Source organism: Pelodiscus sinensis, chromosome 17 (assembly GCF_049634645.1).
Source record: "Pelodiscus sinensis isolate JC-2024 chromosome 17, ASM4963464v1, whole genome shotgun sequence".
Lineage (NCBI taxonomy): Eukaryota > Metazoa > Chordata > Testudines > Trionychidae > Pelodiscus > Pelodiscus sinensis.
This window is the reverse complement of record NC_134727.1, coordinates 6,558,314-6,584,310: the sequence shown is the minus strand read 5'-3', so window position 1 is coordinate 6,584,310 and position 25,997 is coordinate 6,558,314. Positions and strand designations below refer to the sequence as shown.

At 40.7% G+C, this 25,997-nt stretch overlaps 2 protein-coding genes across 4 annotated transcripts in view; one reads left to right on the top strand and one right to left on the bottom strand.

The window, feature by feature from the left end:
• DOCK2 (dedicator of cytokinesis 2) overlaps positions 1–25,997 on the top strand; it is a 497,337-nt gene that overhangs the window by 245,516 nt on the left and 225,824 nt on the right. The gene's annotated exons all lie outside the window — the stretch shown is intronic.
• INSYN2B (inhibitory synaptic factor family member 2B) overlaps positions 1–25,997 on the bottom strand; it is a 136,272-nt gene that overhangs the window by 31,153 nt on the left and 79,122 nt on the right. The window contains exon 2 of one of the 2 annotated variants that reach the window (XM_006115763.4): positions 2,416–4,628. In XM_006115763.4, coding sequence (XP_006115825.2) covers positions 2,416–3,788 — 1,373 coding nt within the window. In that variant the 5' untranslated portion in view covers positions 3,789–4,628. Of the gene's footprint in view, positions 1–2,415; positions 4,728–25,997 lie in introns of those variants that run through there. The other variant, XM_075900155.1, reaches the window with a different exon arrangement.

Below are 25,997 nucleotides of genomic sequence, written 5' to 3'. Positions count from 1 at the left end.
AGAAGGACAAGTTATTTACTTGTTCTAATAACCTAAGAACTAAGTGTCACCAAATGAAATTAATAGGTAGCAGGTTTAAAACAAACAAAAGAAAGTTTTTCTTCTCTTAGCACCTGTGGAACTCCTTGCAAGAGGATGTTGTGAAAACTAGGACTTTAACAGGGTTCAGAAAAGAGCTAGCTAGATTCATGGAGGATAGATCCATCAATGGCTATTAGCCAGGATAGGTAGGAATGGTGTCCCTAGCTTCTGTTTGTCTGGAAAGGGATGACAGGGGAGGGGTCACATGATGATTATCTGTTGTGTTCACTCCTTCTGAGACATCTGGCATTGGCCACTGTTGGCAGACTGGATATCGGGCTGGATGGACCTTTGTTCTGAGCATGCTGCGTGGGGCTCTGGCTACCATCACTGACACAGTATCAGCGGTGGTGGTCAGGAGTCCCAGGCCCTTTTGAATAGCTGGTCCTCAGGGTAGTTGCCCCCCCCCCATTCCTCCTCCCTCATAAGTGGGCCTGTCACCAAATGATTCTAGAATGACAGATTGAAGCCTGTCACTGAGGCTGACACAGAGCCGCTGAGGAGACTTGCAGAAGTTCAGTTGCCAACAATGTGGGAACAGAATGAAAAGGAAGAACACGTGTTGCAGAATGGTCCGTGCTTCACTTTCTGGCGCTGCACCCTTCTGGGCTATTCACATGCATAATCATCAACAAGGCTTTTGGCGAAGGAGGGCTGACTCTCTCTTCTACCAGTATAGAAAGGGGTTGGGGAAGATATCTTTCTCCTTGGAGATTACAGAAAATTAGCAGAACTGCTTCAGGGAGGTTTCACGACTACATGCCCTGAGCTATCGCTACGGCCCCAGAAGGATTGTGTGGTGGTAGAGCATTCAGTTCCAATTTGCACCTCTCTTGTTCATTCCTATGTTTCTGTAAAGTCTCTGGCCTCATAGCCTGAGCCCAGGTACTGCCCATCCTGCTGTTCCTTCTGCCCAGTAACCTTCTGCAAGTGTGGAAGGAAGTGCAGGATATCCACCTTAGGGTAGTCAGTGGTAAGGATTAAATACTGCTACTGTACATGGCGTGAGCTTAATAGAAAGGATGGTAATTGTACACATAGCTCCGTTTTACATGCAAATGACCCATGCTGGACATTTTCATGTGCAATTATCTTATTTGCATTTCATTACTGGTAATTATGAAAGCAAATTAAATATGCAGCTAACTGTTTTGCAGGTGCATGTGGTTTGAAAAAAAATAAAACAAAACAGAGAGATCCTTAAACTTCTTTTGCATGCACAAAGGATTGATTGATTTGCAACATTAAAAAAAAAAAGTTAGACACTATCTCTAACTATTGCGTTAGCTGCATAAAGAGTTCTGAAATGTAATCTCAGCAAATATACTCCATGTCTGAGCTTGTGGTTTAAACTTGGTGACATTCTGCGCCTTATAAAACTGTGTGTGTGTGTGTGTGTGTGTGTGTGTGTGTGTGTGTGTGCGCGCGCGCACGCGAACCTTATAAAACTCTGTGTGTGTGTGTGTGTCTGTGACATGTCAGTTTGTCATTTTTAATAGTAAGTTGCTTGATCCTGCCACTGTTACTTGTGTGTCATACTTGCAGAGTTGTCCCATTGAAGTTGGAAATCTAATGCATATGAGTAATGATTGCAAGACAGAGCTGGTGATTGGATGGATAATACATAAAGCCTTAATGTGGATCATGAACTTTTACTTTCTGTGTTTGTGATCACAGAAGGGAACATAATAATTCCATAACTTTTGCTTGCATTTCTTTAAACATGTTCTAGTTAATGATTTTCATGTGGTGTGTATGGTACAAGTAAGGGTCTGAATTTGCAGCCAAAGAGAATTAAGGTCCCCCCACAATGTTTACAGCACGGGGAGTGGAAGGGAAAATATCATTATACTGCTCTATGTGCCTTATTTCTGTTTGAAGGCACCAACCTAAGTAGTGAGAGAGAAGTTCAATTTCCATGTTCTTTCATATCTCCAAGCAATTAATGTTATCTGTTATCAAGCCCTTTTTTCTTGTCACATAGAAATATGGTGCTTTTAACTGGATTCAAGCCACCAGTTTATAGGCCACATGATATTTATTTTCTGACAAGGGTTCTGAATCAAAATATGAGTGGACAACATAGATAAGCCCTAACCGAGTCAATGTTCTGTAAACTTAGTGCTAATTAAAGCCAAAATATAAAACACATCTTTAACCTGTAGTGACTCAAGAATATAAAACCGTAGATAGAATATGATTTTTCAAATGCTTCTTTAAATATTTCAAAGGAAGATTTGCAATAGCAACGATTAAAAGAAAGCAAAATGCCACTTTGGATTTTTGGATAAATTACTTAGCAAAATAATGTTTCGATATTAAAGTACACCATACCCTTCACTGAGGGCTCTAGCTTTTTCCAGGTCTTGAATTACATTCAAAAGCACTTTAATCTTCTCCTGGTTTGAGTGCAAAGATTCCTCTATGGACTGCAGCCTGCCTTGTAGGGCACATAGATCGCCATGTGCCAAGTGAATTTGATTAATGTCTCTAATCTCTTTGTGGGTTTCTGGTTTCATTGCATTCCCTAGAAGATGGGACTTTCTGTGAAAGTCTTCTAAATAATTGCTATGCTCTGGAACACAGGACGGTGTCGAAGTTTTATCCATTTCCGTGTGACACGAGGGAACATCATTACTGTTGCTCAATGATGCCCGTCCATGATTATCCTTAGTGAGCACCGTACACTCAGAATCTGTTTCAGGCGCTGTTGGCTGTTGATGAACTCCGAGAAAACAGTGTGATGAGCTCTGATTGGATGGAAGGGATAGTGGAGTGGTTTCATTAGTGCTAGAGTCATTAGCGCATACAGGTAACTCCAAAACACTTTTTTCTTCACAAGAATCATCATGTGGATGAATGTCATTGCAGTTACTGGCATTGCTTAAGCAGGAGGGAGATTGTCCTGATTTGGATGACCATGTACAGTTTTCATTGGATTGGCTTATAGTAGGAGGAGAATGTACTAAATCTGTGGACTTGTCTGGAGTATAAATGTTAGCATTCTTGTCCTGCGGAGAATTTAACTGTATGTATTCAGGCACCTGTGTGTAAACAGTTGCCTTTTCCAGTATTGCAGAAGTGTCTGGGTCTGAGTGGATAGGCCCGTTACTTTGTGCTTTAGACACACTTGGAAATAACCGACTGGACGTCTTGGCTCCTCTAGATCCATCTTCCAAATGTCCTGTTATTCTCAAGTAAGAGAGGTCCAAAGGCATGTCATGTTCAGAAAGATCACCATTGACTTGGATGGAGCATTCAGACTCAGTTGACATTTCCATTAACGATTTACTTGTTGTGAGTTTTTTCTTTTTAAAAACAGGAAAGTGCTTCCTGAGGCTGGGAGAAGTTTGAATAGCAATATTCCGATGCCCTTTCTGAGCCCTTGGGAAAGAGAGAGAATAGGTTGGGTGGTGCCTGGTCATTTGTGCCTTTCCAATCACGAGCGTTGTGTCTTTGGTGGGTTTAGCATCCATTTCAGTGGCACCAACTGGCTTCTTGTTGGTACTGTCATCTTTGAATCGGACTTGCTGGGACTTGCTCCTGCGGTGGTGTGGCTGTCGCATAAAATCAACCGAATCCAGGCTGTTCCGCTTGAGTAATACAGGGCGCATTTTCTTGTTTTGCTGGGCCATTGAGTCGCAGTTTGAAGCCTGCAAGTAATAAATTTCCCTGTGACCCATTTCATCAGGCCATTGTAGGAGCATCTGGTGGTTACGTCCCAGATGCAACTGAAGACTTCAACTATCAATTAGGAAACTACGTCTTTTCATTCTGTTGGGTTTTATTTATATTTCTAGGTAACCTATTCTGTTTTGAGATATTCTTTCAATTTCTCCCCACATTTGCCAGTGTTATTTTATGACAGAGAAAATTAATAGACCAATCATCAAGATAAACTAAATAATGTAGATATCCAATCAAAGAAGAGCATTACTGGGGAGAAAATTTGGAATTCTTAACATGTGCAGTCTGAAATTAATCTTGTTTCTTATACAACAAATGTATAAATTACAGAAGTCAAGCTGTGTTAACTGTTAATGAATGTAAAGATAATTTGTCCAACCTCCTTTTCTAAAGCATATTTAAATAACAGTTAACCCTCCAAAAGAGGTTCAGCTTTTGAACTGTGGATGATTTAAATATTTCTGATTTGCATAGAATGTAAATAACATGCATAAAAACGGTCTTGGGCACTTGCTTTTCTGATGCATATCTTTTCTGTAGAAATATAACCATTAATATTGAACTGAAATTCTTCCTGCAGTGGTGTTGATCTTTCTTCTTGACCCATCTTTTCAATATTAGCACCTGAAACTAATCTTCTCAAATGGCCAAACAAAACTAGTGGCTTCAGACTAAGCAAACGTGTAGCATCAAACCGGATTCAGTAACTGATGTATGGTCTTTGCTCTAGTTCATACAAGTATAAGACTGAGCATGTCTTAGGTACTGTAACATTCAGATGAGATCTGGAAACACTTTGGCCTCAGGAGAGTGGTCCAGACCAGAGAGTCAGCATTTGCAGAATAGCAGACAAGTGTTTTCTGAAAGTAAAAAGACAACAGTTGCAATTGAACACTGTTGAATACCAGTGAAAAATTTGCTGAATATTCTTATTCCTTCCTGCTGCCTCTAAATATTTTTCACCTGCAATACTCATGAGAATTTTATAGTGGGATGTCTTAAATGGAAACTGAAAGATGATTTGTAAACACTATGAAACACAGGGATATTTATCTACTATGAAATATCTGAACACAATCCAAAATATTTTCACAATGTATATTCAATAAACCAGGTGTATTTCCTATGGTGGTGTGATCAGGGTAGTACATTGATGCTAGGTATGGGTCTGAACTCGAAATTGCAGATGTGGACCTCCAAACACTTTGGAGAAATCCAGTTCCAGATCTCAAGTTAGGTGCTTAGGATCATTGTGTTTACAGTGACCAGAAGTTGAAAAATCATATATATGAAAGCTCTTGAAATTAGAGCAAGTTAGGGTAAAATTGGACCAAATCAGCCATTTAAAAAAATTAATTCATTTTTCAATTTAAAAAAAATTACATGATTAATTGCACTGTTACTAGAATATCATTATTGAACTATATTTAAATATTTTTTACATTTTCAAATATATTGATTTCAATCACAACACAGAACACAAAGGCAGCGTCTAGACTGGCAAGTTTTTCCGCAAAAGTGGCCGCTTTTGTGTAAAAACTTGCCAGCTGTCTACACTGCCCATTTGATTTTGCACAAAAGCACTGATATTCTACTGTCTGAAATCAGTGCTTCTTGTGCAAATGCTTTGACATTCTCATTCGGGCAAAAGCCCTTTTCTGGAAATGTTTTTGCACAAGAGGGCCAGTGTAGACAGCTAAAAACTGTTATGCACAAAAAAGCCCTGATGGGAAAAATGGCGATCAGGGTTTTCTTGAGCAAAACTGCATCTAGATTGGCACAAATGCTTTTCCGCAAAAAGTGTTTTTGCGGAAATGCGTCTGTGCCAATCTAGACACTCTTTTCCACAAATGGTTTTAACAGAAGAACTTTTCCATTAAAAGAATTTGCAGAAAATCATGCTAGTCTAGACGTAGCCAAAGTGTACACTGCTCACTTAATATTTGTTTTTGATTGCAAATGAATGCACCTTTAAAAATTAAAAGAAACAGTGTTTATTCAATTTACTCACCACAAGAACCAAGGTGCAAACTTTCTATTATGAAATTTGAACTTACAAATGTAGAATTTTATATATAAACACTGCATTTAAAAATGCAGCTATTTGAACTATAGAGCCTTCAATCCACCCAGTCGTATTAATTGTCCAGCCAACTGCTCAGACAAACAAGTTGGCTTCCATTTGCAGAAGACAATGCTGCCAACTTCCTGTGTAGCGTCACCTGAAAGCGAGAACAAGTGTTCGCATGGCACTGTTGTAGCTGGCATCACCGGATATTTGTGTACCAAATGTCCTAAAGATTCATATGTCCTTTCTTGCTTCAAACACCATTCCAGAGGACATGTGTCCATGCTGAGGATGGGCTTTGCTTGATAATGATCCAAAGCCGTGCAGACTGATGCATGGTCATTTTCATCATGAGTCTGATGCCACCAGCAGAAGGCTGTGGGTTCTTTTGAAGGTCTGGGTGCTGCAGTTGGCACATCAGAGTGTGACTGTTTTTAGAGTTTTGAAATCGTGCTCCACACCTCAGAATCTGAAACTTGGGTTGAGTGCTGTCGATATCATAAGAAATTTCACCTTGATCCCTTCTTTACAGTGTATCAAATCTGCAACAAAGGTGTTTTTGAAATGAACAGCATCTGCTAGGACGTCCTTTGAGATGGTTAGAATGTGGAATATGTGGCAGAATACAAGTGGCACAGAGCTGGAGACATGCAGCTCTCTCACAAGGAGTTCAGTCACAAATTTAAGTAACACACAAACACACGAGTGGTGTCAGCATGGAAGCTTAGCTCTGGAATGATGGCTGAAGCATGAAGAGGCCTATTCATCTTTAGTGAGTCTGGCACATAAATATCAGGTGACATCAGCTACAACCGTGCCACGCGAATGCCTATTCTCGCTTTCAGGTGACATTGTAATTAAGAAGCGGGCAGCATTATTTCCTGTAAATGTGAACAAATTGGTTTCAATTAGTGATTGTCTGAAGACGTAGGACTGAATGGACTTGTCGGCTCTACAGCTTTACATTGTCTTGGTTTTGAGTGCAGTTACGTAACCAAAAAATATATAAAAATCTACATTTGTAAGTTGCACTTTCATGATGGAGATTGCACAATGGTACTTTCAGGAGGTGAATTGAAAGATACTATTTCCTTTAGTTATCACTAGAAGTTTTATCCGCCATGGCTTGGTCCTTAACTCAATTAATTTTTGTTTCTCTTCATTTAAATCATTGCTCTGGGGTGGGGCTGGGGATCAGGGGTTCAGGAAGCAGCCTGCCCTAAGGAGAGAGAACTTCCCCAGCCTTCTCTCACCACAGCAGCTTGGGGCCACGTGAATGCACCTCTCCATAGCCACGGCAGCTCCGTCAGGCACAACTGGGGGAAGGGTATATGTCCTCTGCGCTGGGGTAGGCCCAAGTTTGCCTCCCCGCTCTGCTTCCCAGTCAGTGAGGAATTCAACAAACTGAGCACTTCCCACTTGCTCCCTGACAAAGGGGACCAGCCAGCAATGTAACATCCCTGTATGAATGGGAGGGGGAAACTTCTCACTTTTGTATGGTTGTATGCAACCCCTGGATGAATTGGGATAGGGGAAGCTGCAGTCCCACTCGCCTTCCCTAAAATGCACCTGGAGGCTGGAGGTTGGGCAAGTCCCGGTGGCCTGATTCAGAATCTTTCTGTACGGTTTTCTGAGAAGCAGTCCCATTCCTGGCATATCCCATTTTCCTGGCACAACCAAACCCTGACCTTGCTTTAAGTTATAAGAGGAAGCTGTCTTCCAAATTTGGTATTCCTAGCTCTTTCCCTTTAGGAGTAATTCTTGAACAAATAGACCGACGGATGCATGCACAGACAAACTCTCTCAAATATATAGTAGACTGAATAGTGCAAATATTTGTCATAAAAAGAAAATGAGCTCTGTACGCTTTGTACTCTGTATTGTCATTGAAAGATATATTTGAAAATGTAGGGAAAAAATCCAAAAATATGAATTGGCATTCTGTTGCTCAACAGTGTGATTAAAACTGCACTTAATTATGATTAATTTTTGAGTTAATCTCACCATGATTAATAGACAATACTAATTCACGTCTAATTCTGGGTACTTATTTTGCAATGTGAGTGCAGCACAAATACAGTGGTGTGGATATGTATGTAGCCTAGGATCCATCAGAGAGGGTGATGTTGGATCAAGTTAAATGGTGCAAGTGGAGCCTTGTGAAATGTATTTCTGAGATGTATTTATAAATGAAATATGGCTCATGTGCACCTAAGTCTCTCTTCCAAGAAATTAGTCCCATCTCTCTGTTCTACTAAGCTACATTTTATCATTTCTATTTCCCATCTCATAAAATACCCATGAACATTTTGGTTGTACTGTAAATCTTACCTTGCTGAAAAATTGTTAAACCAATAGTGCAATCATAAACAGATTTATCTGTTATAAATACAGAGATCAATTAATATGCAGAAACCTGTTATAACCCTTTTTCTGTGTCCATGGAAGAAACTGCCAACGATTATCGAAATGTTTACTTTGCACTGTTAACCCTTTCTCGACTACACTTTGATCACTGGACTAATATATCTGCCTAGAATCCACAACATTCTAAACTACCATGTTCATTGTTAGAATAATTTATTACAAAAATAACGTTTTCTCCTTTTCTTTACCCGCCCTTCCCCCGTGTTCAGAGTCTGGTGAAACAAGCCATCAATGTTAGAAGACGGAAGGCTAGGCTTGGTTTTTGTCAGCTCTAGCCCAAAGATAGTTTTAAAACCCGCTTGCACTCCAGCTACCAGGGCTGAGATGGGATGTTGTGATGGACCATTTTCATGGCAAGTACATTGTACTTCACCTTGGCAACATGTGTACATGCATACAGGACCCTCTCTTTATTCACCCACATACTGAGCACATTTCAAACACCAGGAAGTGCTCCAGTGACATCACTTTATTGTACCTCCTGCTCTGAGATAATAGCGTCTTTCTCATCGCTGCACATCAGGACACAAATCTCAGGAACCCATTTGCTTTGCAAATTGTTAATGATAAAGCTACTGGAAAAAAGCAGTTCTGGACATGTTAAAGGAGAGCTGTTCTGAACCTTTATTTTGGAACTGAATACTTTAAAATACCTTGGGATAGGATTTTCTGTTCAAATTCTCAAAATACTTAGTGTAGTGTAGAAAAGGCATTTGTAAACAATTAAAATAGAATTACTGTAGTAAAGGAAATTTGAACTCTGTTAAAATGGGTTACATTTTAAAACGTCATCTTTACAAGCACGTACTAGGCTAAAGTTATTTGAATGTAAGCCATGATTCCCTGTTTCTGTGAAAAAGCCCCAGTAGAAGATCTGGTAAGTGAATTCCTCAAGCTCTCTCATGGGTTAGTTTTTAAAAGGGATGGAGCCCACTCTCCCTTTTGTGAACCCAGTCTTTACTCTCAAACTGAGGGGAAAGATCAGAATATCTCAGCTACCTGAATTTATGCCTGTAGTGAGGTGATTTGACAAGAAATATATGGAATCCAGGTACAAACTCTGCCGTAGTGAATTATACTTGAAAACAGGAAGGCTCTCCACGTTCACTTCATATTCTGTGCCAAAGTTTTCCTGTCTATAAAATGGGGATAGTACAGTAATACTTTTATTGAATTGTGAGGTCAAGTCTTTGTAAAATAAGAACACATAGGAATGGTCAGACTGGGTCAGACCAAAGGTTCATCTAGCCCGGCATCCTGTCTTCTGACAGTGGCTGGTGCCAGATGCTTCAGAGAGAGTGAACAGAAAAGGATAATTTATCTAGTGAGAGATCCCGTCTGTTGTCTGGGCTTTTAACAATCAGTTATGTAGGGACATTCAGGGTGTGTCTAGACTACAGGATTTTGTCGACAAAAGTGGACTTTTGTTGACAAAACTATACCTGCGTCTACACTACCGCCGAGTTCTGTTGACATAACGTTGACAGAACTCAGCAGTTTTGTTGACGGTGGTAAACCTCATTCTATGAGGAATAACGCCTTTTGTCAACAGAGTTCTGTCAACAGAAGGCGTTATTGCATCTACACTGTCCTTTGCGTCTACACTCTCATGTCGACAAAGCAGCTTGGTTTGTCGACAGAACTGGATGTAGTCTAAACGCTCTTTGTCGACAGAGGCTTTGTTGACAGTATCTGTCGACAAAGCCTCTGTCGACACAAGCCTGTAGTTTAGACGTACCCTCAGAGCATAGGGCTGCCCACCCATGATTATGTTGAATAATACCTATCGATGGACCAATTCTTCATTAGCTTATCTAATTCTTTTTTGAACCCAGTTATACTGTTGGTTTTTCACATCTTCTGGAAATGTGTTCCTCAAACTGATTGTGCATTGTGTGAGGAAGTATTTGTTTGTTTTAAACCTACTAATTTCACTGAGTGCTCCTCCTGCAGCCAGGTGCTCCAGCAGCCATCTCCTTTTTAGCAGAATGGTGCACCAAGGTGCACTAGCTTACTTTCACCTGCGTGGGATGATAGCATGGATAATGAAAACAGAATATGATAAAGTTGCTAGTCTTATGACACCATATGGCACATGACAATGTATGATGCAATATTAAAAGGGAGGTAGGGCAACCTTATTTCAATTATCTTACTGCTGTTGAGATGCTGAAACCTTCTCTATTTTGACATTATAAACAACAGTGGCTCGATGTCTGTTTGGTAGTCGGTATCAAGCAGAATGCCCCCAAAGTCGGTTCCAGGGCTGGTTTTATTCAACATCTTTATTAATGACCTGGATGAGGGGATGGATTGCATTCTCAGCAAGTTCACGGAAGACTTTAAGCTAGTGGGAGAGGTAGATGTTCTGGAGGGCAGGGATAGGGTCCAGAGTGAACTAGACGAATTGGAAGATTGGGCCAAAATAAATCTAATGAGGTTCAACAAGGACAAGGGCAGAGTCTTGCACTTGGGATGGAAGAATCCCCAACTTTGATTGCTACAGGTTGCGGACCAACTGGCTAAGCAGCAGTTTGGCAGAAAAAGATCTGGAGGTTACAGTGGATGAGAAGCTGGATATAAATCAATAGTGTGCCTTGTAGCCAAGAAGACTAATGGCATATTAAGGTGCATTAGGAGGAGCATTTATAGCAAATCTAGGGAAGTGATTATTCCCCTTTATTCAGCACTGGGGAGGCCACATCTGGAGTATAGCGTCCAAGTTTGGGCCCCCCATTACAGATAGGATGTGGAGGCACTGGAGAAAATCCAGCGGAGTACAATCAAAATGAGTAGGGGGTGAAGCACATGACTTGTGAGGAGAGGCTGAGAGATTTGGGCTTATTTAGTCTACAGAAGAGTGAGAGAGAATTTGGGAGCCACCTTTAACTTTCTGAAGGGGTGGGGGGGGGGGACTCCAAAGAGGATGGAGAGAGGCTGTTCTCAGTGGTGACAGATGGCAGACAGGAGAGCAATGGTCTCAAGTTGCAGTGGGGAAGATCTGGGCTTGATATTAGGGAAAACTGCTTCACTGAAAGGGTGGTGAAACACTGGAATGGGTTACCGAGGAGCTAGTGATATCTCCATCCTTAGAGGTTTTGGAGGCCAGGCTTGACAAAGCCCTGGCTGAGATGACTTAGTTGGAACTGGTCCTGCTATGGGCAGGGGGTTGGACTCGATGACCTCCTGAGGTCTCTTCCAACCCTATGATTTTATGAATTGTCATAATGCACATGCATAAATATAATGGCTTCCTGACATCTGTTGAGTTCTCAGTCTCGAAAGTAAGCTTGTATAGAGAATGTGTGTGAATACATGTGCCGTCTGGTGGTGATGTCATGTGATAAAATATATTTATCATGTGCCTTTGGTCACATTTATCTCCACCATCTCTCTCATTAATTTTCCAGTCTTTTATGCAGCTTTTGAGACCTACCCATCCAAAAACTAGAATGATCTTCCAGAAAAATGTTTCCTTTTTGCTCCCAAATGTAAATCCCAAACAAACAAACAACAAAAACCAAACCGGTGGGGGTGGGGGAGGGGGCCAACAAACAATCACATGCATTACCCCGATGTCTAAAATGTGCCATATACTGGTCCTGAACCAGTGACCAGTTGAAAATCAGTTGAACTTTAAACGTTGATTCCATTAATCTTTGGCATATGCAGATGACATGATGATACATGGGCACACGACTCCTTGTCGCTTTTGAAGATTCAGACTAACATGGTTACCCCTCTGATTCTTGAGTACAAGCACTCATGGAGGTACATGTATGTACACATATATGCACACTTGTGCGCACACATGCACCAAAGCTCTGCAACAATAATGGTAAAATTATGATGGCCAGATCTGAAATTCCTCCATCATTTACCATTTAATGTTTAATCTATTTATTGTATTTCATTTCTTGTGCATACAAAACTTAGTTGAACACACATGCCAAATTTTGCAGTGTTATTAGCTGCTTCCCATACAGAGCTGTTTTGCTGGCAGGCAGCTGGGCTGCAATAAAGTTATTATTTTACAAACTATTTGAAATGGGAACTTTAGAAAATGCATATTTAAGCTTTTAAGGAAAGACAGAGCTTTTTTAAGGTGTCATCAGAATGCAACAGTTGTGCCAAAGGAAAAAGCTGTGTCAGATGGCAGTACATGAATCTGTGAAAAGCCATATGAGTTGGGTACTGTTTCATCTATTGCCTTTGCCATATTTGGGCATTGTTACATAGTTTACAATAATCAGAGTTAAGTCACTGAGAGTTTTGCTTTTAAAAATATAATCATTTTAGGCAAAAACCTGTAGTAGAAAATTATTTCTTTTAAATATTTGTCTTTCTAATAACTTTTTTTTATCTTCCCTATACTGTCTTACCTTTCTTCCCACCTATATAACAGAGGGTATGTCTACACTGCAAGGCTATTTCGGAGGTATCCCAAAATACCTACCCCCTGTCTTTTGAATGCATCCACTATTGTAAAATATAGAAGACCCACTATTTCAGCATCCCTGTAAACCTTGTTCTACGAGGGATAAGGAATCTCTTGAAATAGTGTGTTATTTTGAAATGTGGTGATGTGTAGATGTGCCAAATTTCAAAATAGTTTATTTGAAAATAGAATCGAAATAAGATATGCAATTTGCATAGTGCAGATTGTGTTTCGTATTTTGAGCGAAGGGTACAGTGTAGACACACCAGTATTGACATCCATTATGGAAAGGAATGATATGGTGATAAAGCTGTGACAATGTCATACTTTCTATGATTCCTTATTCTGGCTTTATATACAGGGAGACTCAAGATGCAAATGAGATCCTGAACTGGATTTTGACCATCCCAAAATTCAGGAGGTGTTTGAATCGAGATAAGTTTCTATTTTTAAAAGCTAGTTTAACCCTGTCAGAAACAGGTCCATCAAAACATGTTTTGGACAATCATGGTCTAAACAGAAATGTATAATATCTTTTCTTCCTAATATTAAAGTAATTTTTTGATAGATTTGCTCTATATACCATGTACTGAATGGAATGTAAATCATTCTGATTGGCTATTTTGTAGAAATGTGCTATTCATACCCATTTAAATGGGATCACACATAACAAAATCCATACAGACACTTTTAAATGTTAATCTTTTAATAACAACAATGACTTTGGTGTAAAGCGTTTTCTGGGGAATAATGACTGCTCGGGTTTAATGACCTTCTAACTTGCCTCAGGCCATCAGCTCTACTCTTTCCCTCATTTCCTGGCCAGCCATTTATTAATCCTCAGGAAATGCCTCATGCTTCAATCATTATTGCTTAATTAGTACAGTGGCTTTGTTCCAGTGTCTTCATGCAATAGTCACTGAAGCAAAGGTTCAGTCTGATGTTTGAAGGCTAATGATTATTGTTAATCTCCGTATTAATGACAGCTGTTTATTCCATACTTTCTTGTCATTGAGTATGGAAATCTCATTTCCACATTTTACTTTAAATCAGCATATTTTCCAGTTTTTTGTGTTTATAACCTGCATCCCATCTTCCTAGAATGCTGGAGAATGTTTCTTCAAGCTAAATGTTCAATCGTTCACAAGAATTCCCTATTTGCCATGAGTGGAGATTTGTCTTGTGTTTGATTCTGTTCTAAGGGAACCTATATTGCATGGATGGTGGGTGAAGTACCCCGTCCTATAGCCCTGCCCACACTCTACTCCTGCCCAGGCCCCGCCCCCTCCCTGCTGTCTCTCTCTTCTCTCTGCTCACTCATTCCATCCAAATCTCTGAACCCCAAAATAGCAAATTATATTTGGAAAATCAGTCTTTATTAAAAAAAAATTCTAAAGAAAATGGAGCTTGTTTTCCACTGCATGCCAGATTGTGCAGACTGGTCATGCAGAAGGTACATAATTAAAAGCACTAATTGCATAATTGCAGAGAGGGGGAGAGAATGTCAGTCATAGTTTTTTTTGATATATCCTAAAGTCTGTTGGAGATTTATTTGAAAAAACTTTGCAGTAAGGGTAAGTCAGTTGTCCTGATGAATATTATGGAACTCACGATGCAGCTCTTCTCTGTTTTACATTTTCTTCATCAGTATTTGTAAGCTGGTTTTACATTTTAAATATCTTAAGCCTTCTTAAAATAATCATTCCAGATTCCTACATATTTAAATTCACCTAAACAAATACATTATTTTAAATTAATTAGTCCGAGTGGTTTAATGTGTTATATCAAAGTTCATTTAGAAAAAGGGGACGCTATTGTGTGTGATTTTCATAGAAGACATATTTATGAAATTTGACTACATGTTTATGTTAAAAATATATTTCCAAACATTTTAGGCATAATAAAAAAATATATTTTAGTAAGGCAATGCTTTTGGTGGAGGATTCTCTTAAAACTAGTTCATCAAGTAGTCAGAAGTAAAAGGGAAACTCATTTGACCAGCTATTTGGAAGAAAAGGAATGTTATCCCTTTAAGGGCTCTCTGCAACAATGGGGTAAAAGGAGAGGAGGCATGGATAAAAAGGACTTTGGAAGCAAGTTTTTGTACCATAGTAATTCAAATTAAAATGTGCATTTTAAATAACTGTGGTCTTTTGAAGAATTTATTTGTTTGTTTGTTTGTTTAAAACTATGTCTGAAGATCCAAGCATTGAAGGCTAAAGCAGAATACTCAGATTGTGCATCTAAATATCTATGCGAGGATTTTTTAGAGCTGTGGTTTTCATTAGTTTGTTTCCGAAGATTATAAATATTTAAAGCACATTTTAAACTAAGGTCCCATAGACATAATGCACGACTGTTTTTGTCAGTAAATTCAGGGTTGGCGCACTGGGAACTGAACAACAAAACTTTTGTTGTTCAGGGTTGCTAACCCTGCTCTGTCCCCCAAAAGATGAAAGCTTTGCCATGGAGGTGCCAGCTTGAACAGCACATTGTCATCATGAACACCCCTCATTGGCAGTGAAAGTATTTTGTTGGCACAGCTACATGGCCCAACGTTTAGCCCCAAGGCTGTGTTGCTAAAAGTGGGTCTGGCCCAGGAAAGCTCATCATCTAATAAACCATCTTGTTAGTCTTGAAAGTGCTACATAGTCCTGTACTTTGTTGTAGACAACACCTGTGAGTCAGAGCCAAATACAAGATCAAACAGTTTAGCCTGGGTAGTTAGCTCATATTTTAAGGGACAATTCAAAGTGAACTGGCCTTAGGAAGACTGTTAATTTACTGCAGAGACAATATGGGCGAAGGTCAAAATGGGTCTTTTACTGAGCCAACTTCTCTTGTTAAGAAAGAAGGGTCTGTTACATGAGGTTACATGAGGTATTTTGTGCAAAGCATCTTAGAGCGATGCATATTTGTATTCATAAGTCAATTTCACAAAGCATGGGATGAGGGTACATCACAATCACCTGAAAGCTATCTGGGAGCCCATTAACTGAGTTGGTCCCTCCGCAGTTCCATTTCCAGGTTAGAAAGGTGTAACTTCAATCACATCATGTAAAATGCCATCACTGTTCATCACTTTCGTTGTTTAATATCGTCTCCATGAAGATACCAGAGTTCACTTAGAAAGCATCAGTGAAATGCATTTTTACTGTTTACATTTTGAGATGTGCTGATGGTGTTTCAAGCCCTAGCCATGTAAATATCAGAAACAAAACAGTAATCATGACAACAGGGGTGTTTTGTTTAGATAGACATTATACAGTAATACAGTCACAGATCTGCATTCCCATTTTACAGCTGAGGAAATATATGCACAGGTAGCCAGATGTTTAAAGGTGTTTATGTACCCTTAAGTTGCATATGGGTGCCTAGTGCAGTTTTCAAAAGTGAGGCACTCAGGCACTTTTGGAAATCCCAATGCAGCCCTATGTGTACCTTTAGACAGGTAAATACCTTTTAACATCTACAACACACATTTCATGGACAGCACTACTGTGCTTCAGCATTCAGACTATCCCATCAAATATGATTCCTTGTTGCCAATAAAAGGCCAGGTCTACACTAGACCTGGAAGGTCGGCTTAAGTTACGCAACTCCAGCTATGTAAAATATGTAACTGGAGTCGGCTTACCTTAAGTTGAGTTTGATGCCGTCCCCACTGTGGGAGGCCGACAAAAGCAAATGCTCCCATTGGCTTCCCTTACTCCTTGTGACTGCCGGAATAAAGACACAGGCCGGAGCTGCCCTCGGTGTTCGATTGCCAGGTGTATCCTAGACTCGCTAAATCAACCACCAGAACGTCAGTCTCTGGTGAGGAGATTGAAGACGTGCCCTAAGAGAGGCTAACATGTGAAGTCTGAACTAACTTCTTGACCTTTGACAAACTTTCAGGACAGGGTTGTGACATTTTGATAGGAAGATATGGGAATGTATTAAGATATAGGTATGTATAGGAAGATATAGGTATGTATTAAGTATTAGATTCTCTAAGGTTAGTCACTTACCATGTGCAATTAGTTCACTTGGAGGAAAAGAAATCAAGCAATATAATGTTCATTGTTTCCTGACAGTGTTGGCAGCTTAATATGTCTGCAAACTCCTATGATTTAGTGCCTGCTACTAGCCAACAGTACCCAAAGCACTATGGGAGTTATAGCACAGAGCTTTCATTGCAAAATGATTGATATCCTTAAAATGTCTTTATGAAACTGATAATAGCCGTTACTAATGGTACATTAAATAGTTAAGTGTGTTTGCAAAAGGAAATTACTAATAGATATTAAGGCATCCATTATAGAAATAATAAAAGAACAATATCTCCTAAATCCAAATGTGACATGATTAATGTTTGGTTGTAGCCATATAATCTGTTGCTTACATCATAGAAGAACTGTTTCCTAGGATTGTTTGTTGCTGGTAACTGGATATGGCAGTTGTTTCTATTTCAGATATGTCACCTTGGTTCCCCTTGTTCAAAAGGCTCATGGGTACGCCAGATATGTAGTCAGTCTGTGTAATAACATGCTTTTACAGCTCTGTTTTAAATCTGTGCAGGCAGAGTACTTAGGACGCTGATATACTGAGATTCAGAAATGCAGTCATGTGAGTTAGGACAGGCAGAAGATCTGGCTTGTTGCTGGTACTTGTGTACATTTTAATTATCAAACATAAATTATGATATTGGCATTGAGATATAATGAACTAGGTGGCAAACAAAATTTCAGATGTTCCCACTGCTTAATTATGACATTTTCACATTCACTAGCAAGTTGAAGTAAAAGTATTTCATTGAAAAAATTTGGTGGAGTTCTGTTTTCTGCTGAATGCAGTATCACCTCTGTTGATGTCAGTTTGATTGTCTTAAACGATAAGGATCCGTCTACACTACGGAGGAGATCGAAGCTGCCACTTTCAGTCTTCCAGGGTTCAAATTAGCATGTCTAGTTAAGACAGCTGATTCGAACTGAGAGGGGCACTCCAGTCGATTTCAGTAGTCCTGCTTCCATGAGGGGTAAGAGAAGACTTCTTGCAGTGTGAACAGTGCCAAAAGTCGAGTTAATATACTTTGACTTCACCTACACAATTAACGTAGCTGAAGTTGTGAACCTTAATTTGACTTTGTCCCGTAGTGTAGACACACCCTAAAGGATATAACAATGTGAGTGTCTACACAGCCATTCCATTATTTCAAAATAATTTTGAAATAATGGACTGCTTATTCAGAAATTTGTAAACCACATTCTATGAGGAATAATGCCTGTTCTAATAGCTACTTCAAAATAAGGCATGTGCAGATGCTCCATTGCTGCTCTTTTGAGAGAGCTCCTCACCCGGGCCGTTCTAAGTTATTCCTCCCCAGTGCCTCCTGGGGCGCTACATTGAGATAGCGCATCACCATTAGGGAAGCCTGCCTCGGTCTAATTTTGAGGCTTCCCTGCAGCGTAGACATGTAATTTCGAAATAAGCTATTTTGGAATATCTATTCCGGAATAGCTTATTTCGAAATAGCCGTGTAGTGTAAGCATACCCTGACTGACCAATTTATAGCAGAGTTTATTTAGTTGATTGGTGGTTCTGGTTCTTCATCCCAAAACAAAATAAAAGGGCTCTGTGTTAATGTTACAGTAAGTCTACTGGCCAAGCACTTTGGCTGTGTCTACACCGGCCGCCTATTACGGAATAGGCATGCAAATGTAGCACTTTGGAAGAGGCAAATCAGTGGGGGATTTAAATATCCCCCGCGGCATTTGTATTTTCATAGCTGCCGCTTTTTTCCGGCTTGGAGATAAGCTGGAGAAAAGCGTCCAGACTGGCTGGTGAGGCCACATCTGGAGAATTGCATCCTATTCTGGGCCCCCATTACAAGTAGGAATAAGAGATCCTCCAGAATAGGGCTTTATTCCGGAGGATCGCGCCAGTCTGGACGCTTTTCTCCGGCTTATCTCCAAGCTGGAAAAAAGCGGCGGCCATGAAAATGCAAATGCCACGGGGGATATTTAAATCCCCCGCGGATTTGCCTATTCCAAAGTGCTACATTTGCATCCCTATTCCGTAATAGGTGCCAATGTAGACGTAGCCTTTGAGTGGCTGAAAAAGACCCTGCTTTGTTAACATTAAGAAAAGCATGGGAAGAACTTACATCACAGCAAAGTGACTAGCGATGTCCCTCCTGTCCCCCACCCCCACCCCTTGTAGTTTTAGTGTCAATTTAAATTCACTTAGAACTGGTACAGGTGTTCCTGGGCCAGAAAGCTCTGGGCCAGGTTTCCAGTGGCAGCAGGCTGGTGTTCAGAAGCCCCTGCCAGGCTGGGCAGCTTCATCTAGGGAGCCCATGGCAGCCCCGGTCAGGGAGCCTGCGGCATCAGGGAGGTAAAACTTTGGGTAAGATAGATACTCTATGTATTTATGCTAGTTTTTTTAATCTTTTTTTTTGGATGCTTTATTGTTCTAATAAAAGCTACTTTGGTTGCAAGAGGCTATTCGGGTCATGGATTTCCAAAGGGAGGAACCACAGGTAGCAGGTCTCTGTTGGACCTTCAGGGTAAGCCCAGGATAACAGTACTTGGTGTAAGAGTGGGAGAATCACCTGATTCTACCTGTGGAGAGGTGCGAGTATGGAGCCTGACATTGAGTGAGGGGGGTGCACAATGAGGAGAACATGAAGAACATGGAGATACAGCTAGTTCTGTGATCCCTACACTCTAGAGTTGCATGTTCAGAACTGCAGACAATTAATGTGGCCAGTCTTGAAATTAGACTGAGTATTCATGGAATCCTAGGGCTGGAAGAGACCTCAGGAGGTCATTAAATCTACTCCCCTGCCCAAAGCAGGACCAACCCCAACTAAATCATCCCAGCCAGGGCTTTGTCAAATCAGGACTTAAAAACCTCTAGGGATGGAGATTCCACCACCACCCGAGGGAACCCCTTCCAGTGCTACCCCACACTCCTAGTGAAATAGTTATTTTCCTAATATTCAACCTAGACCTTCCCCACTGCAACTTGAGACCATTGCTTCTCGTTCTGCCATCTGTCAGTACTGAGAATAGCCTCTCTCCATCCTCTGTAGAAGCCCCCTTCAGGCTAGTTAAAGGCTGCTATCAAATCCTCCCTCACTCTTCTCTTCTGCAGACTAAACAACCTGAAATCTCTCAGCCTCTTCTCATAGGTCATGTGCTACAGCCCTCTAATCATTTTCATTGCCTTTTGCTGGCCCCTATCCAGTGTGTCCACATCTCTTCTGTAATGGGGGCCCAGAATAGGATCCTATACTCCAGATGTGGCCTCACCAGTGCAGAATAAAGGAGAATAATCACTTCTCTAGATCTGCTGGCAATGCTCCTCCTAATGCAGCCTAATATACCATTAGTCTTCTTGGCTACAAGGTCACACTGTTGACTTATATCCAGCTTCTTATCCACAGTAATCCCCATGCCTGCTTTTGATACCAGTTTGGGGAGGTAATTGCTTAAATACTGTGAAATGAAACCAATATAAAGCATAACCTCTCTGTGTGTTGCTCTTTATGGAGATCTTTTGAAATAAAGGAAATAGTCGTAATGGTTTGGCGACATCTCACAAAAAATGACATTTGTGTCTACTATGGTGTATGAGAGAAGCAGGGGCAGGAATGTAGTGTAGCAAACACCAAGTGAGCTTTCACTGTCACAGCACTGTTGAGGCTTATACATGTTTAACGTATCTAGTCCGGCACCCTCAGGACCTGACCGGTGCTGGACCAGAGAATTTGCCAAACCACAGGAGGTCAATATTGTCTAGCAGCATTGCCAACACTTCCACTCCTTACAGGGCTCTTTGAAGACGTTTAGGGGTAAATTAGAGCTAAATAACAGCACAGAACACTGAGAACAAGGCTTGGTGGCTATAAACAAATTTTATGGGACCGTGGGAAACTTGGCTACTCCCAGGAAAAGTGGACATCTGGCTAATGAAAATCATGCTGAAACACGGATGTTGCTGAAGCAGAGAGTGTGAGACAAGAGAGGTTCATCTGTGTAATGTTCATAAGAGCCTTATATGAGAAGTGCTATTGAGATACAAAGTATTTCTCCCTCTCTCTCTCTGTATATATTATATATGAAACCACAATTTAAAACTGTGCAATCATATTATGCTATTGACAATTACATCTATTTCTTCCTTTTCTGAATAAAAATCAAACCTAATTCTCTGGTCTACTAATTTGTAGATAGGTAATGAATCCTCTTCCTTTGTGCTGCTTTATGAATAGAGTGATGCATATTTATAAGCATTTATGTTATTCTTATAACCACATAGAAGCCAGCAATTCTTGGAAAAATAATTTAAGGTGGCTCTCAGAGGAATTCTATGGGAATTGCATAGCTGAAGTTGAAGTAACTTAACTTGACTTCTTAGGAAGTCGAAGGGAGCACACTCTTCCTTTGACTTCCTTTACTCCTCGCGGAGGCAGGATTGCCAGCATCTACTGGAGTGCCCCCCTCAGTTTGAGTTAGCGGGTCTTCACTAGAGCCACTTATTTGAGCCCTGGAAGATTGACAGTGGCAGCTTTGATCTTCTCTGTAGGTAGATGTACCCTAAATGACTGTGCCACACTGGGAGTTGTCAGGACTTGCCAGAAGAAGCTAGAAGTTTTATGTTAGGGGAGGGAGAGATGAGAAGCTGCTGTAAAAAGGAGGCACTGGCTCCCCTCCTGGGAATGTAAGGGTGGGAGGCTTTACCAAGGCAGCCCTGAATGTCAGAAGCTCTTTCTCCATGCAGCAAGCAAAGCAGCATCCACCCTCCCTCCTGTTGAGATGCAAATATGAGGTTGGGTTAGGAACTGTTGTAGATGTCGTGCTGGTCATTCCTTCGAACGCAGAGTGGGAAGGAATATTTTCTTCACTACCCATGGATTGGGGTGGTTTTGACCTTCCCGACAACTGGGGTCAGGGAGGACCTATTATGGTGAGCACAAAAAGTGGCAGGTCACAACTTATTTTGTAAATATGCGGCAAATGTCTGTGCAGGTATGCCAAAGGGAAGGCATCCAGAGACCCAATAAATGGCCTAATAGGGAGACCTGAATAGAACACTAGAACTAGAAGGGACCTTGAGAGATCAAGTCCAGTCCCCTGCCCTCAAAGCAGGACCAAGCATCGTCTAGATCATTCCTGATAGATGTAGGTCTAGATAGTTAGATGCTGGTTAATGGAATGGGGTAGGGGAAATTCAGGACTCTTATGATGGTTATGGCCCATTTAAACCCTCCTCGGAGGAGAGGTGATGGACGGTAAACTCCAACCCATGGGCTGGCTGTAGGATCTGAATGAAACATGAGTGGGTCTGGTGGAAGCCCCAGGTAGTTATTGGACTGAACATGGATTTGCCGGCCCTGTTCAGTTTATCTGCCAGGTAGTCCCAGATATCTAACAGGAAAGTTGTGGCCAGATTAAATTCTGTCCTCCCTTTTGTATAGCTGGATGATAGGCTTAGGCAGCTGGACATGGAGCATGTTTCACAGCATGTTGATGAAATGTGTAAGCCGGGTTCCTATGCTGTCATAGCCAGCTACAACCTGATGTACTTTGGAACCACAGTGCTTTTAACTTTGCGATTTGTTCCAAATAGTTTGTTGCCATTTCTAGGTCCACAGAAGTTAAACAGATGACTGCATGAGCAAGGGCAACAACTATAGAAAGAGATTTACTGGAAAGTTTTAGTGTTATTATTTATATTCTCTTCCACATCACAGAGATCTCCTAATTATCAGTGTTTATATTAGCACGAGAAAAAAAATTAGATTTCACGGTTGGTAAAGGTCTGTAATACTGAAGCAGTAAAATCCAGGAATGGATGACACTCATGAAAGCCAAGCTATCAAGTTGTTTAATTAATAAAGAAAGGAGAAATTTGCTCCTGTCAACCTCCCATTGTATAGATGGGTATTTAAGATACATTGACTTCAGCTAAGTAATTTACGTTGCTGGAGTTGTGTGTCTTACTTCAACCTTCCCATATAGTGTCGACCACACCTCAGTCTAGCTATGCCTCAGTCCTCTATGTATAAAATTGGGACAATAGTTCCCACATTTTCAGGATAAATTTGAATTTGTTGTTAAATTTGACAAAGCTGTTCAGGTGCCCAGTGATGGGCACCATATAAATACCTAGATAAATTAAGGAGACTTAGCAGAATTTTACATCAGTAAGTCTAAAACTGTCTCTCTTTCCCCTTCTTGATAATTTAGTCCAAATCACAATTGAATGGTTATTTTTTCTTTAAACATAAATATAAGCAATGGTTTGAAGTTGACTGTTTACTATCTTCCCAATGAATTGTCTGACTCTCATTCAATATGCTTTTTCTTTGAAATGTACTTTTTTTCCCTGTGCAATGCAAGTTTTAAAACATTCATGCCTGCAAAATGCTAGCGCAGCATAGAATGCCACACGTTACATTAGTGAGACAAAATGCTTTTATAAAAGGGACAAAAACTGCTGTATCCCAAGTGGTAGTAATTGTTAAAAATATAAACAGCATTCTATAATAATTGAATGATTTCTTGGCTATGTAACATAGCCAAATTTTTTAATTCTAATATACCATGCAAATAGCACACGAATAAAATCTCATTATGAAACAGTTCCTTTGTTCAGCATTGTCTTGAAGGTAACCTAGAAAGAGACAATCCCAGTAAGTCAGTCTGGGGTGGATTTTAATGAACAATTTAAACTTTCATAACATAAAAATCCCCCTGAGGATTGTACAGTCCTATTTTCTGCAAAGGTTTAAGTTTGGTAATGCCAGAAATGAACTCATTACAGTATGATGGGCTGCAGAACAAATGTTAATAACTTCAACTTTAATTTGCCAGCCTTTATTTTTATAGCAGGCTTTTTTGTAGCAGACTCACTTTATTACAATGTATTTTATAATGGTCTACAAAAATCAATAAGGTGTGCACTGCAGGTGGATGTTGTAGTGTTCTGTAATAAAAAATCACATTGTAAAAAAATATTTTTGACGAGTAATAAGAAAATAGGCAGCGTGTTGATCAGATATAATTGAATATGCGTTTTTCCAAGCTACAGGCAATCCAGAATCTATACCAAGCAGACACGCATAGTTCAAGTATGTTAACATCCATTTGTAGGCGTCATAAACACTTACAGTTCTTTCTCACTCTTGACGCTTATGCAATTTGCACGAGGAGACATTTTTACTAGGCACTTTAATAGAATTACCTCAGGATTGTTTTTACTCATTCTTGTTCAGTTGCAGTCTGGACTGCAAATTCCTTTGTTGCTGTGGGGATGGGGCAACTTCTTATAGTGGACCTTAGAAATGGTGTTAAAGCTATATATTTCCAACTAACTCCTCTGTCTCTAAATCATTGCCATATACAATTGCCACAATACAAATTGGAAGAGCTTGAGATTTATTGTGGGCTAGCCTACCTCTCTCCGAATTGTTGCCATACCTATCTCCCTAGATTTCTCTCTAGGGAGATTATTTTAAATTGGCATGTAATTTTTTCCATGTAAACAAAATGATATACTTCATATATTAACAGTGTGTCTATACTGCTCTTGGGAAGTGTGTTCTCTAGGTAGGTGAAAGCTAGCTTGTTTTTCTGAACACATTCTGTTATATAGTCCCATAACTGTGCAGACATACCTAAAGTGATCACAAGCAATGATAAGTAGGACTAAGATTTGTCATGGACATTTTTAATAAATTTCACCGCAGAGGAGCTGGGGAGACAAGTTTCAAAAATTAGGGATTTGGAGGTGGGGGAGAGGGTTAGCATCTTGGAGGGCAAGTTCTCCCTGAAGTGATGGCTTTTGTCCCATAGGCCTGGGTCTCCCTCACTGCTCTGCATATCACAACCTAGTGCACGTGGTTGCAACACCACTTAGGTTAGACACATGCATCCCTCCGTAGATGGATGTGTGGGAAGATCAAACCTAAGTGGCACTCAGACCACATTCCAATGATGGGAAGGGCCAGAAGCCACCACTGTGGGGGTCAGACTTTTTATTCAAATTTACAATTACTGTGAATACCTTAACTTTCAGGTCAAAATTTCATAATCACCACCAGGTGGATTTGAACCTGCGCCCTCTGGAGCTTAGTGTAGACCCCTCTATTGCTTGAGCTATAAAGCCAGCTGCTTCTCTAGGTAGGCTGTAGAGCTCTCTTGTTCTTCTCTCTCACTGTAAGTGGTCTAATGCCACTACATGGGACAGGGCACCACACCCCATAGGTGTGTGGGTTACAATTGCAGCTCTTCTTATGAGGCTAACAAACTGTTATCTTTGTGGCCTCCCTAACGCCATCACTCTAATGTTGTTCTGTTCTGTTCATTCCCCCCCCCCCCCTTTTTTTATTCAAAAGATGCTGTATTGCTTCTCCTGCTGTGCCAGAACTTTGCCCACAGGCCTGGCTCCTCCCACTTCGTGTAATAACGCTCTGCCTCATTAAAGTTACTTCTGCGTGCCTGTGTTCAAAGAAATGACTCACAGTGAGAAATATTTTCATGCTGGAAGGAATGCTTTGACATTTAGAAGGCGAAGTACACGAGGGCTGTATTACATGTATTATGATGATTAAACACCAGCGTATGATCTCTTCAGAGTAGAAGGAATCCCTTCAGGGTGTTACTAATTGTTTGTACAGCACATAGTACATGGGGGAGGGGGAAAGGCGGGGAGGGGTGAAACTGACTAGGGTTTCTGGCATTATTGAATTATAAATATCACAATCATGGGTTTATTATAACAATTTACATGAAGTATATTGGTATTTGCTTTTAAAGGGGGAAGAGCTATGCGGAAAGGCCACATATATTACTGTACTAGAATGCACAAAACTGCCCCAATATGCAGCGCTCTGTATATTTTAGAAGTGAAATGTCTGTCTGTCTGGCCATCTGTTTGTGCAAGAATTCCACCTAAATGGTAACCGCTAGGGCCACCAAATTTGGTAGGCAGCTTCCTCTTTCCCTAACTGACATAGGGGTTTGGTTGAGCCAGGAACACAGGAAGTGGCAGGAATGGGGCGGTTCTCCACAACATGGAAAGGGAGGGGCCAAGAGAGGAGGGACGCGATCCTCAGACTCACCACTGGGGGCAGCGAGTGGGGACGGGATACTGCAGAGTGAGCACAAGGGACAGGAACTCCAGCATGAGTCTGACCGACTGCGGATGGGGCTCTGCATGTTGCTGCCCAGGCCACCTCCTGCCTCCCCAACTACAGGACCTGGGCATTGCCCTGGCACGGCTTCGCCTGGGGATTCCCTTGCCTCC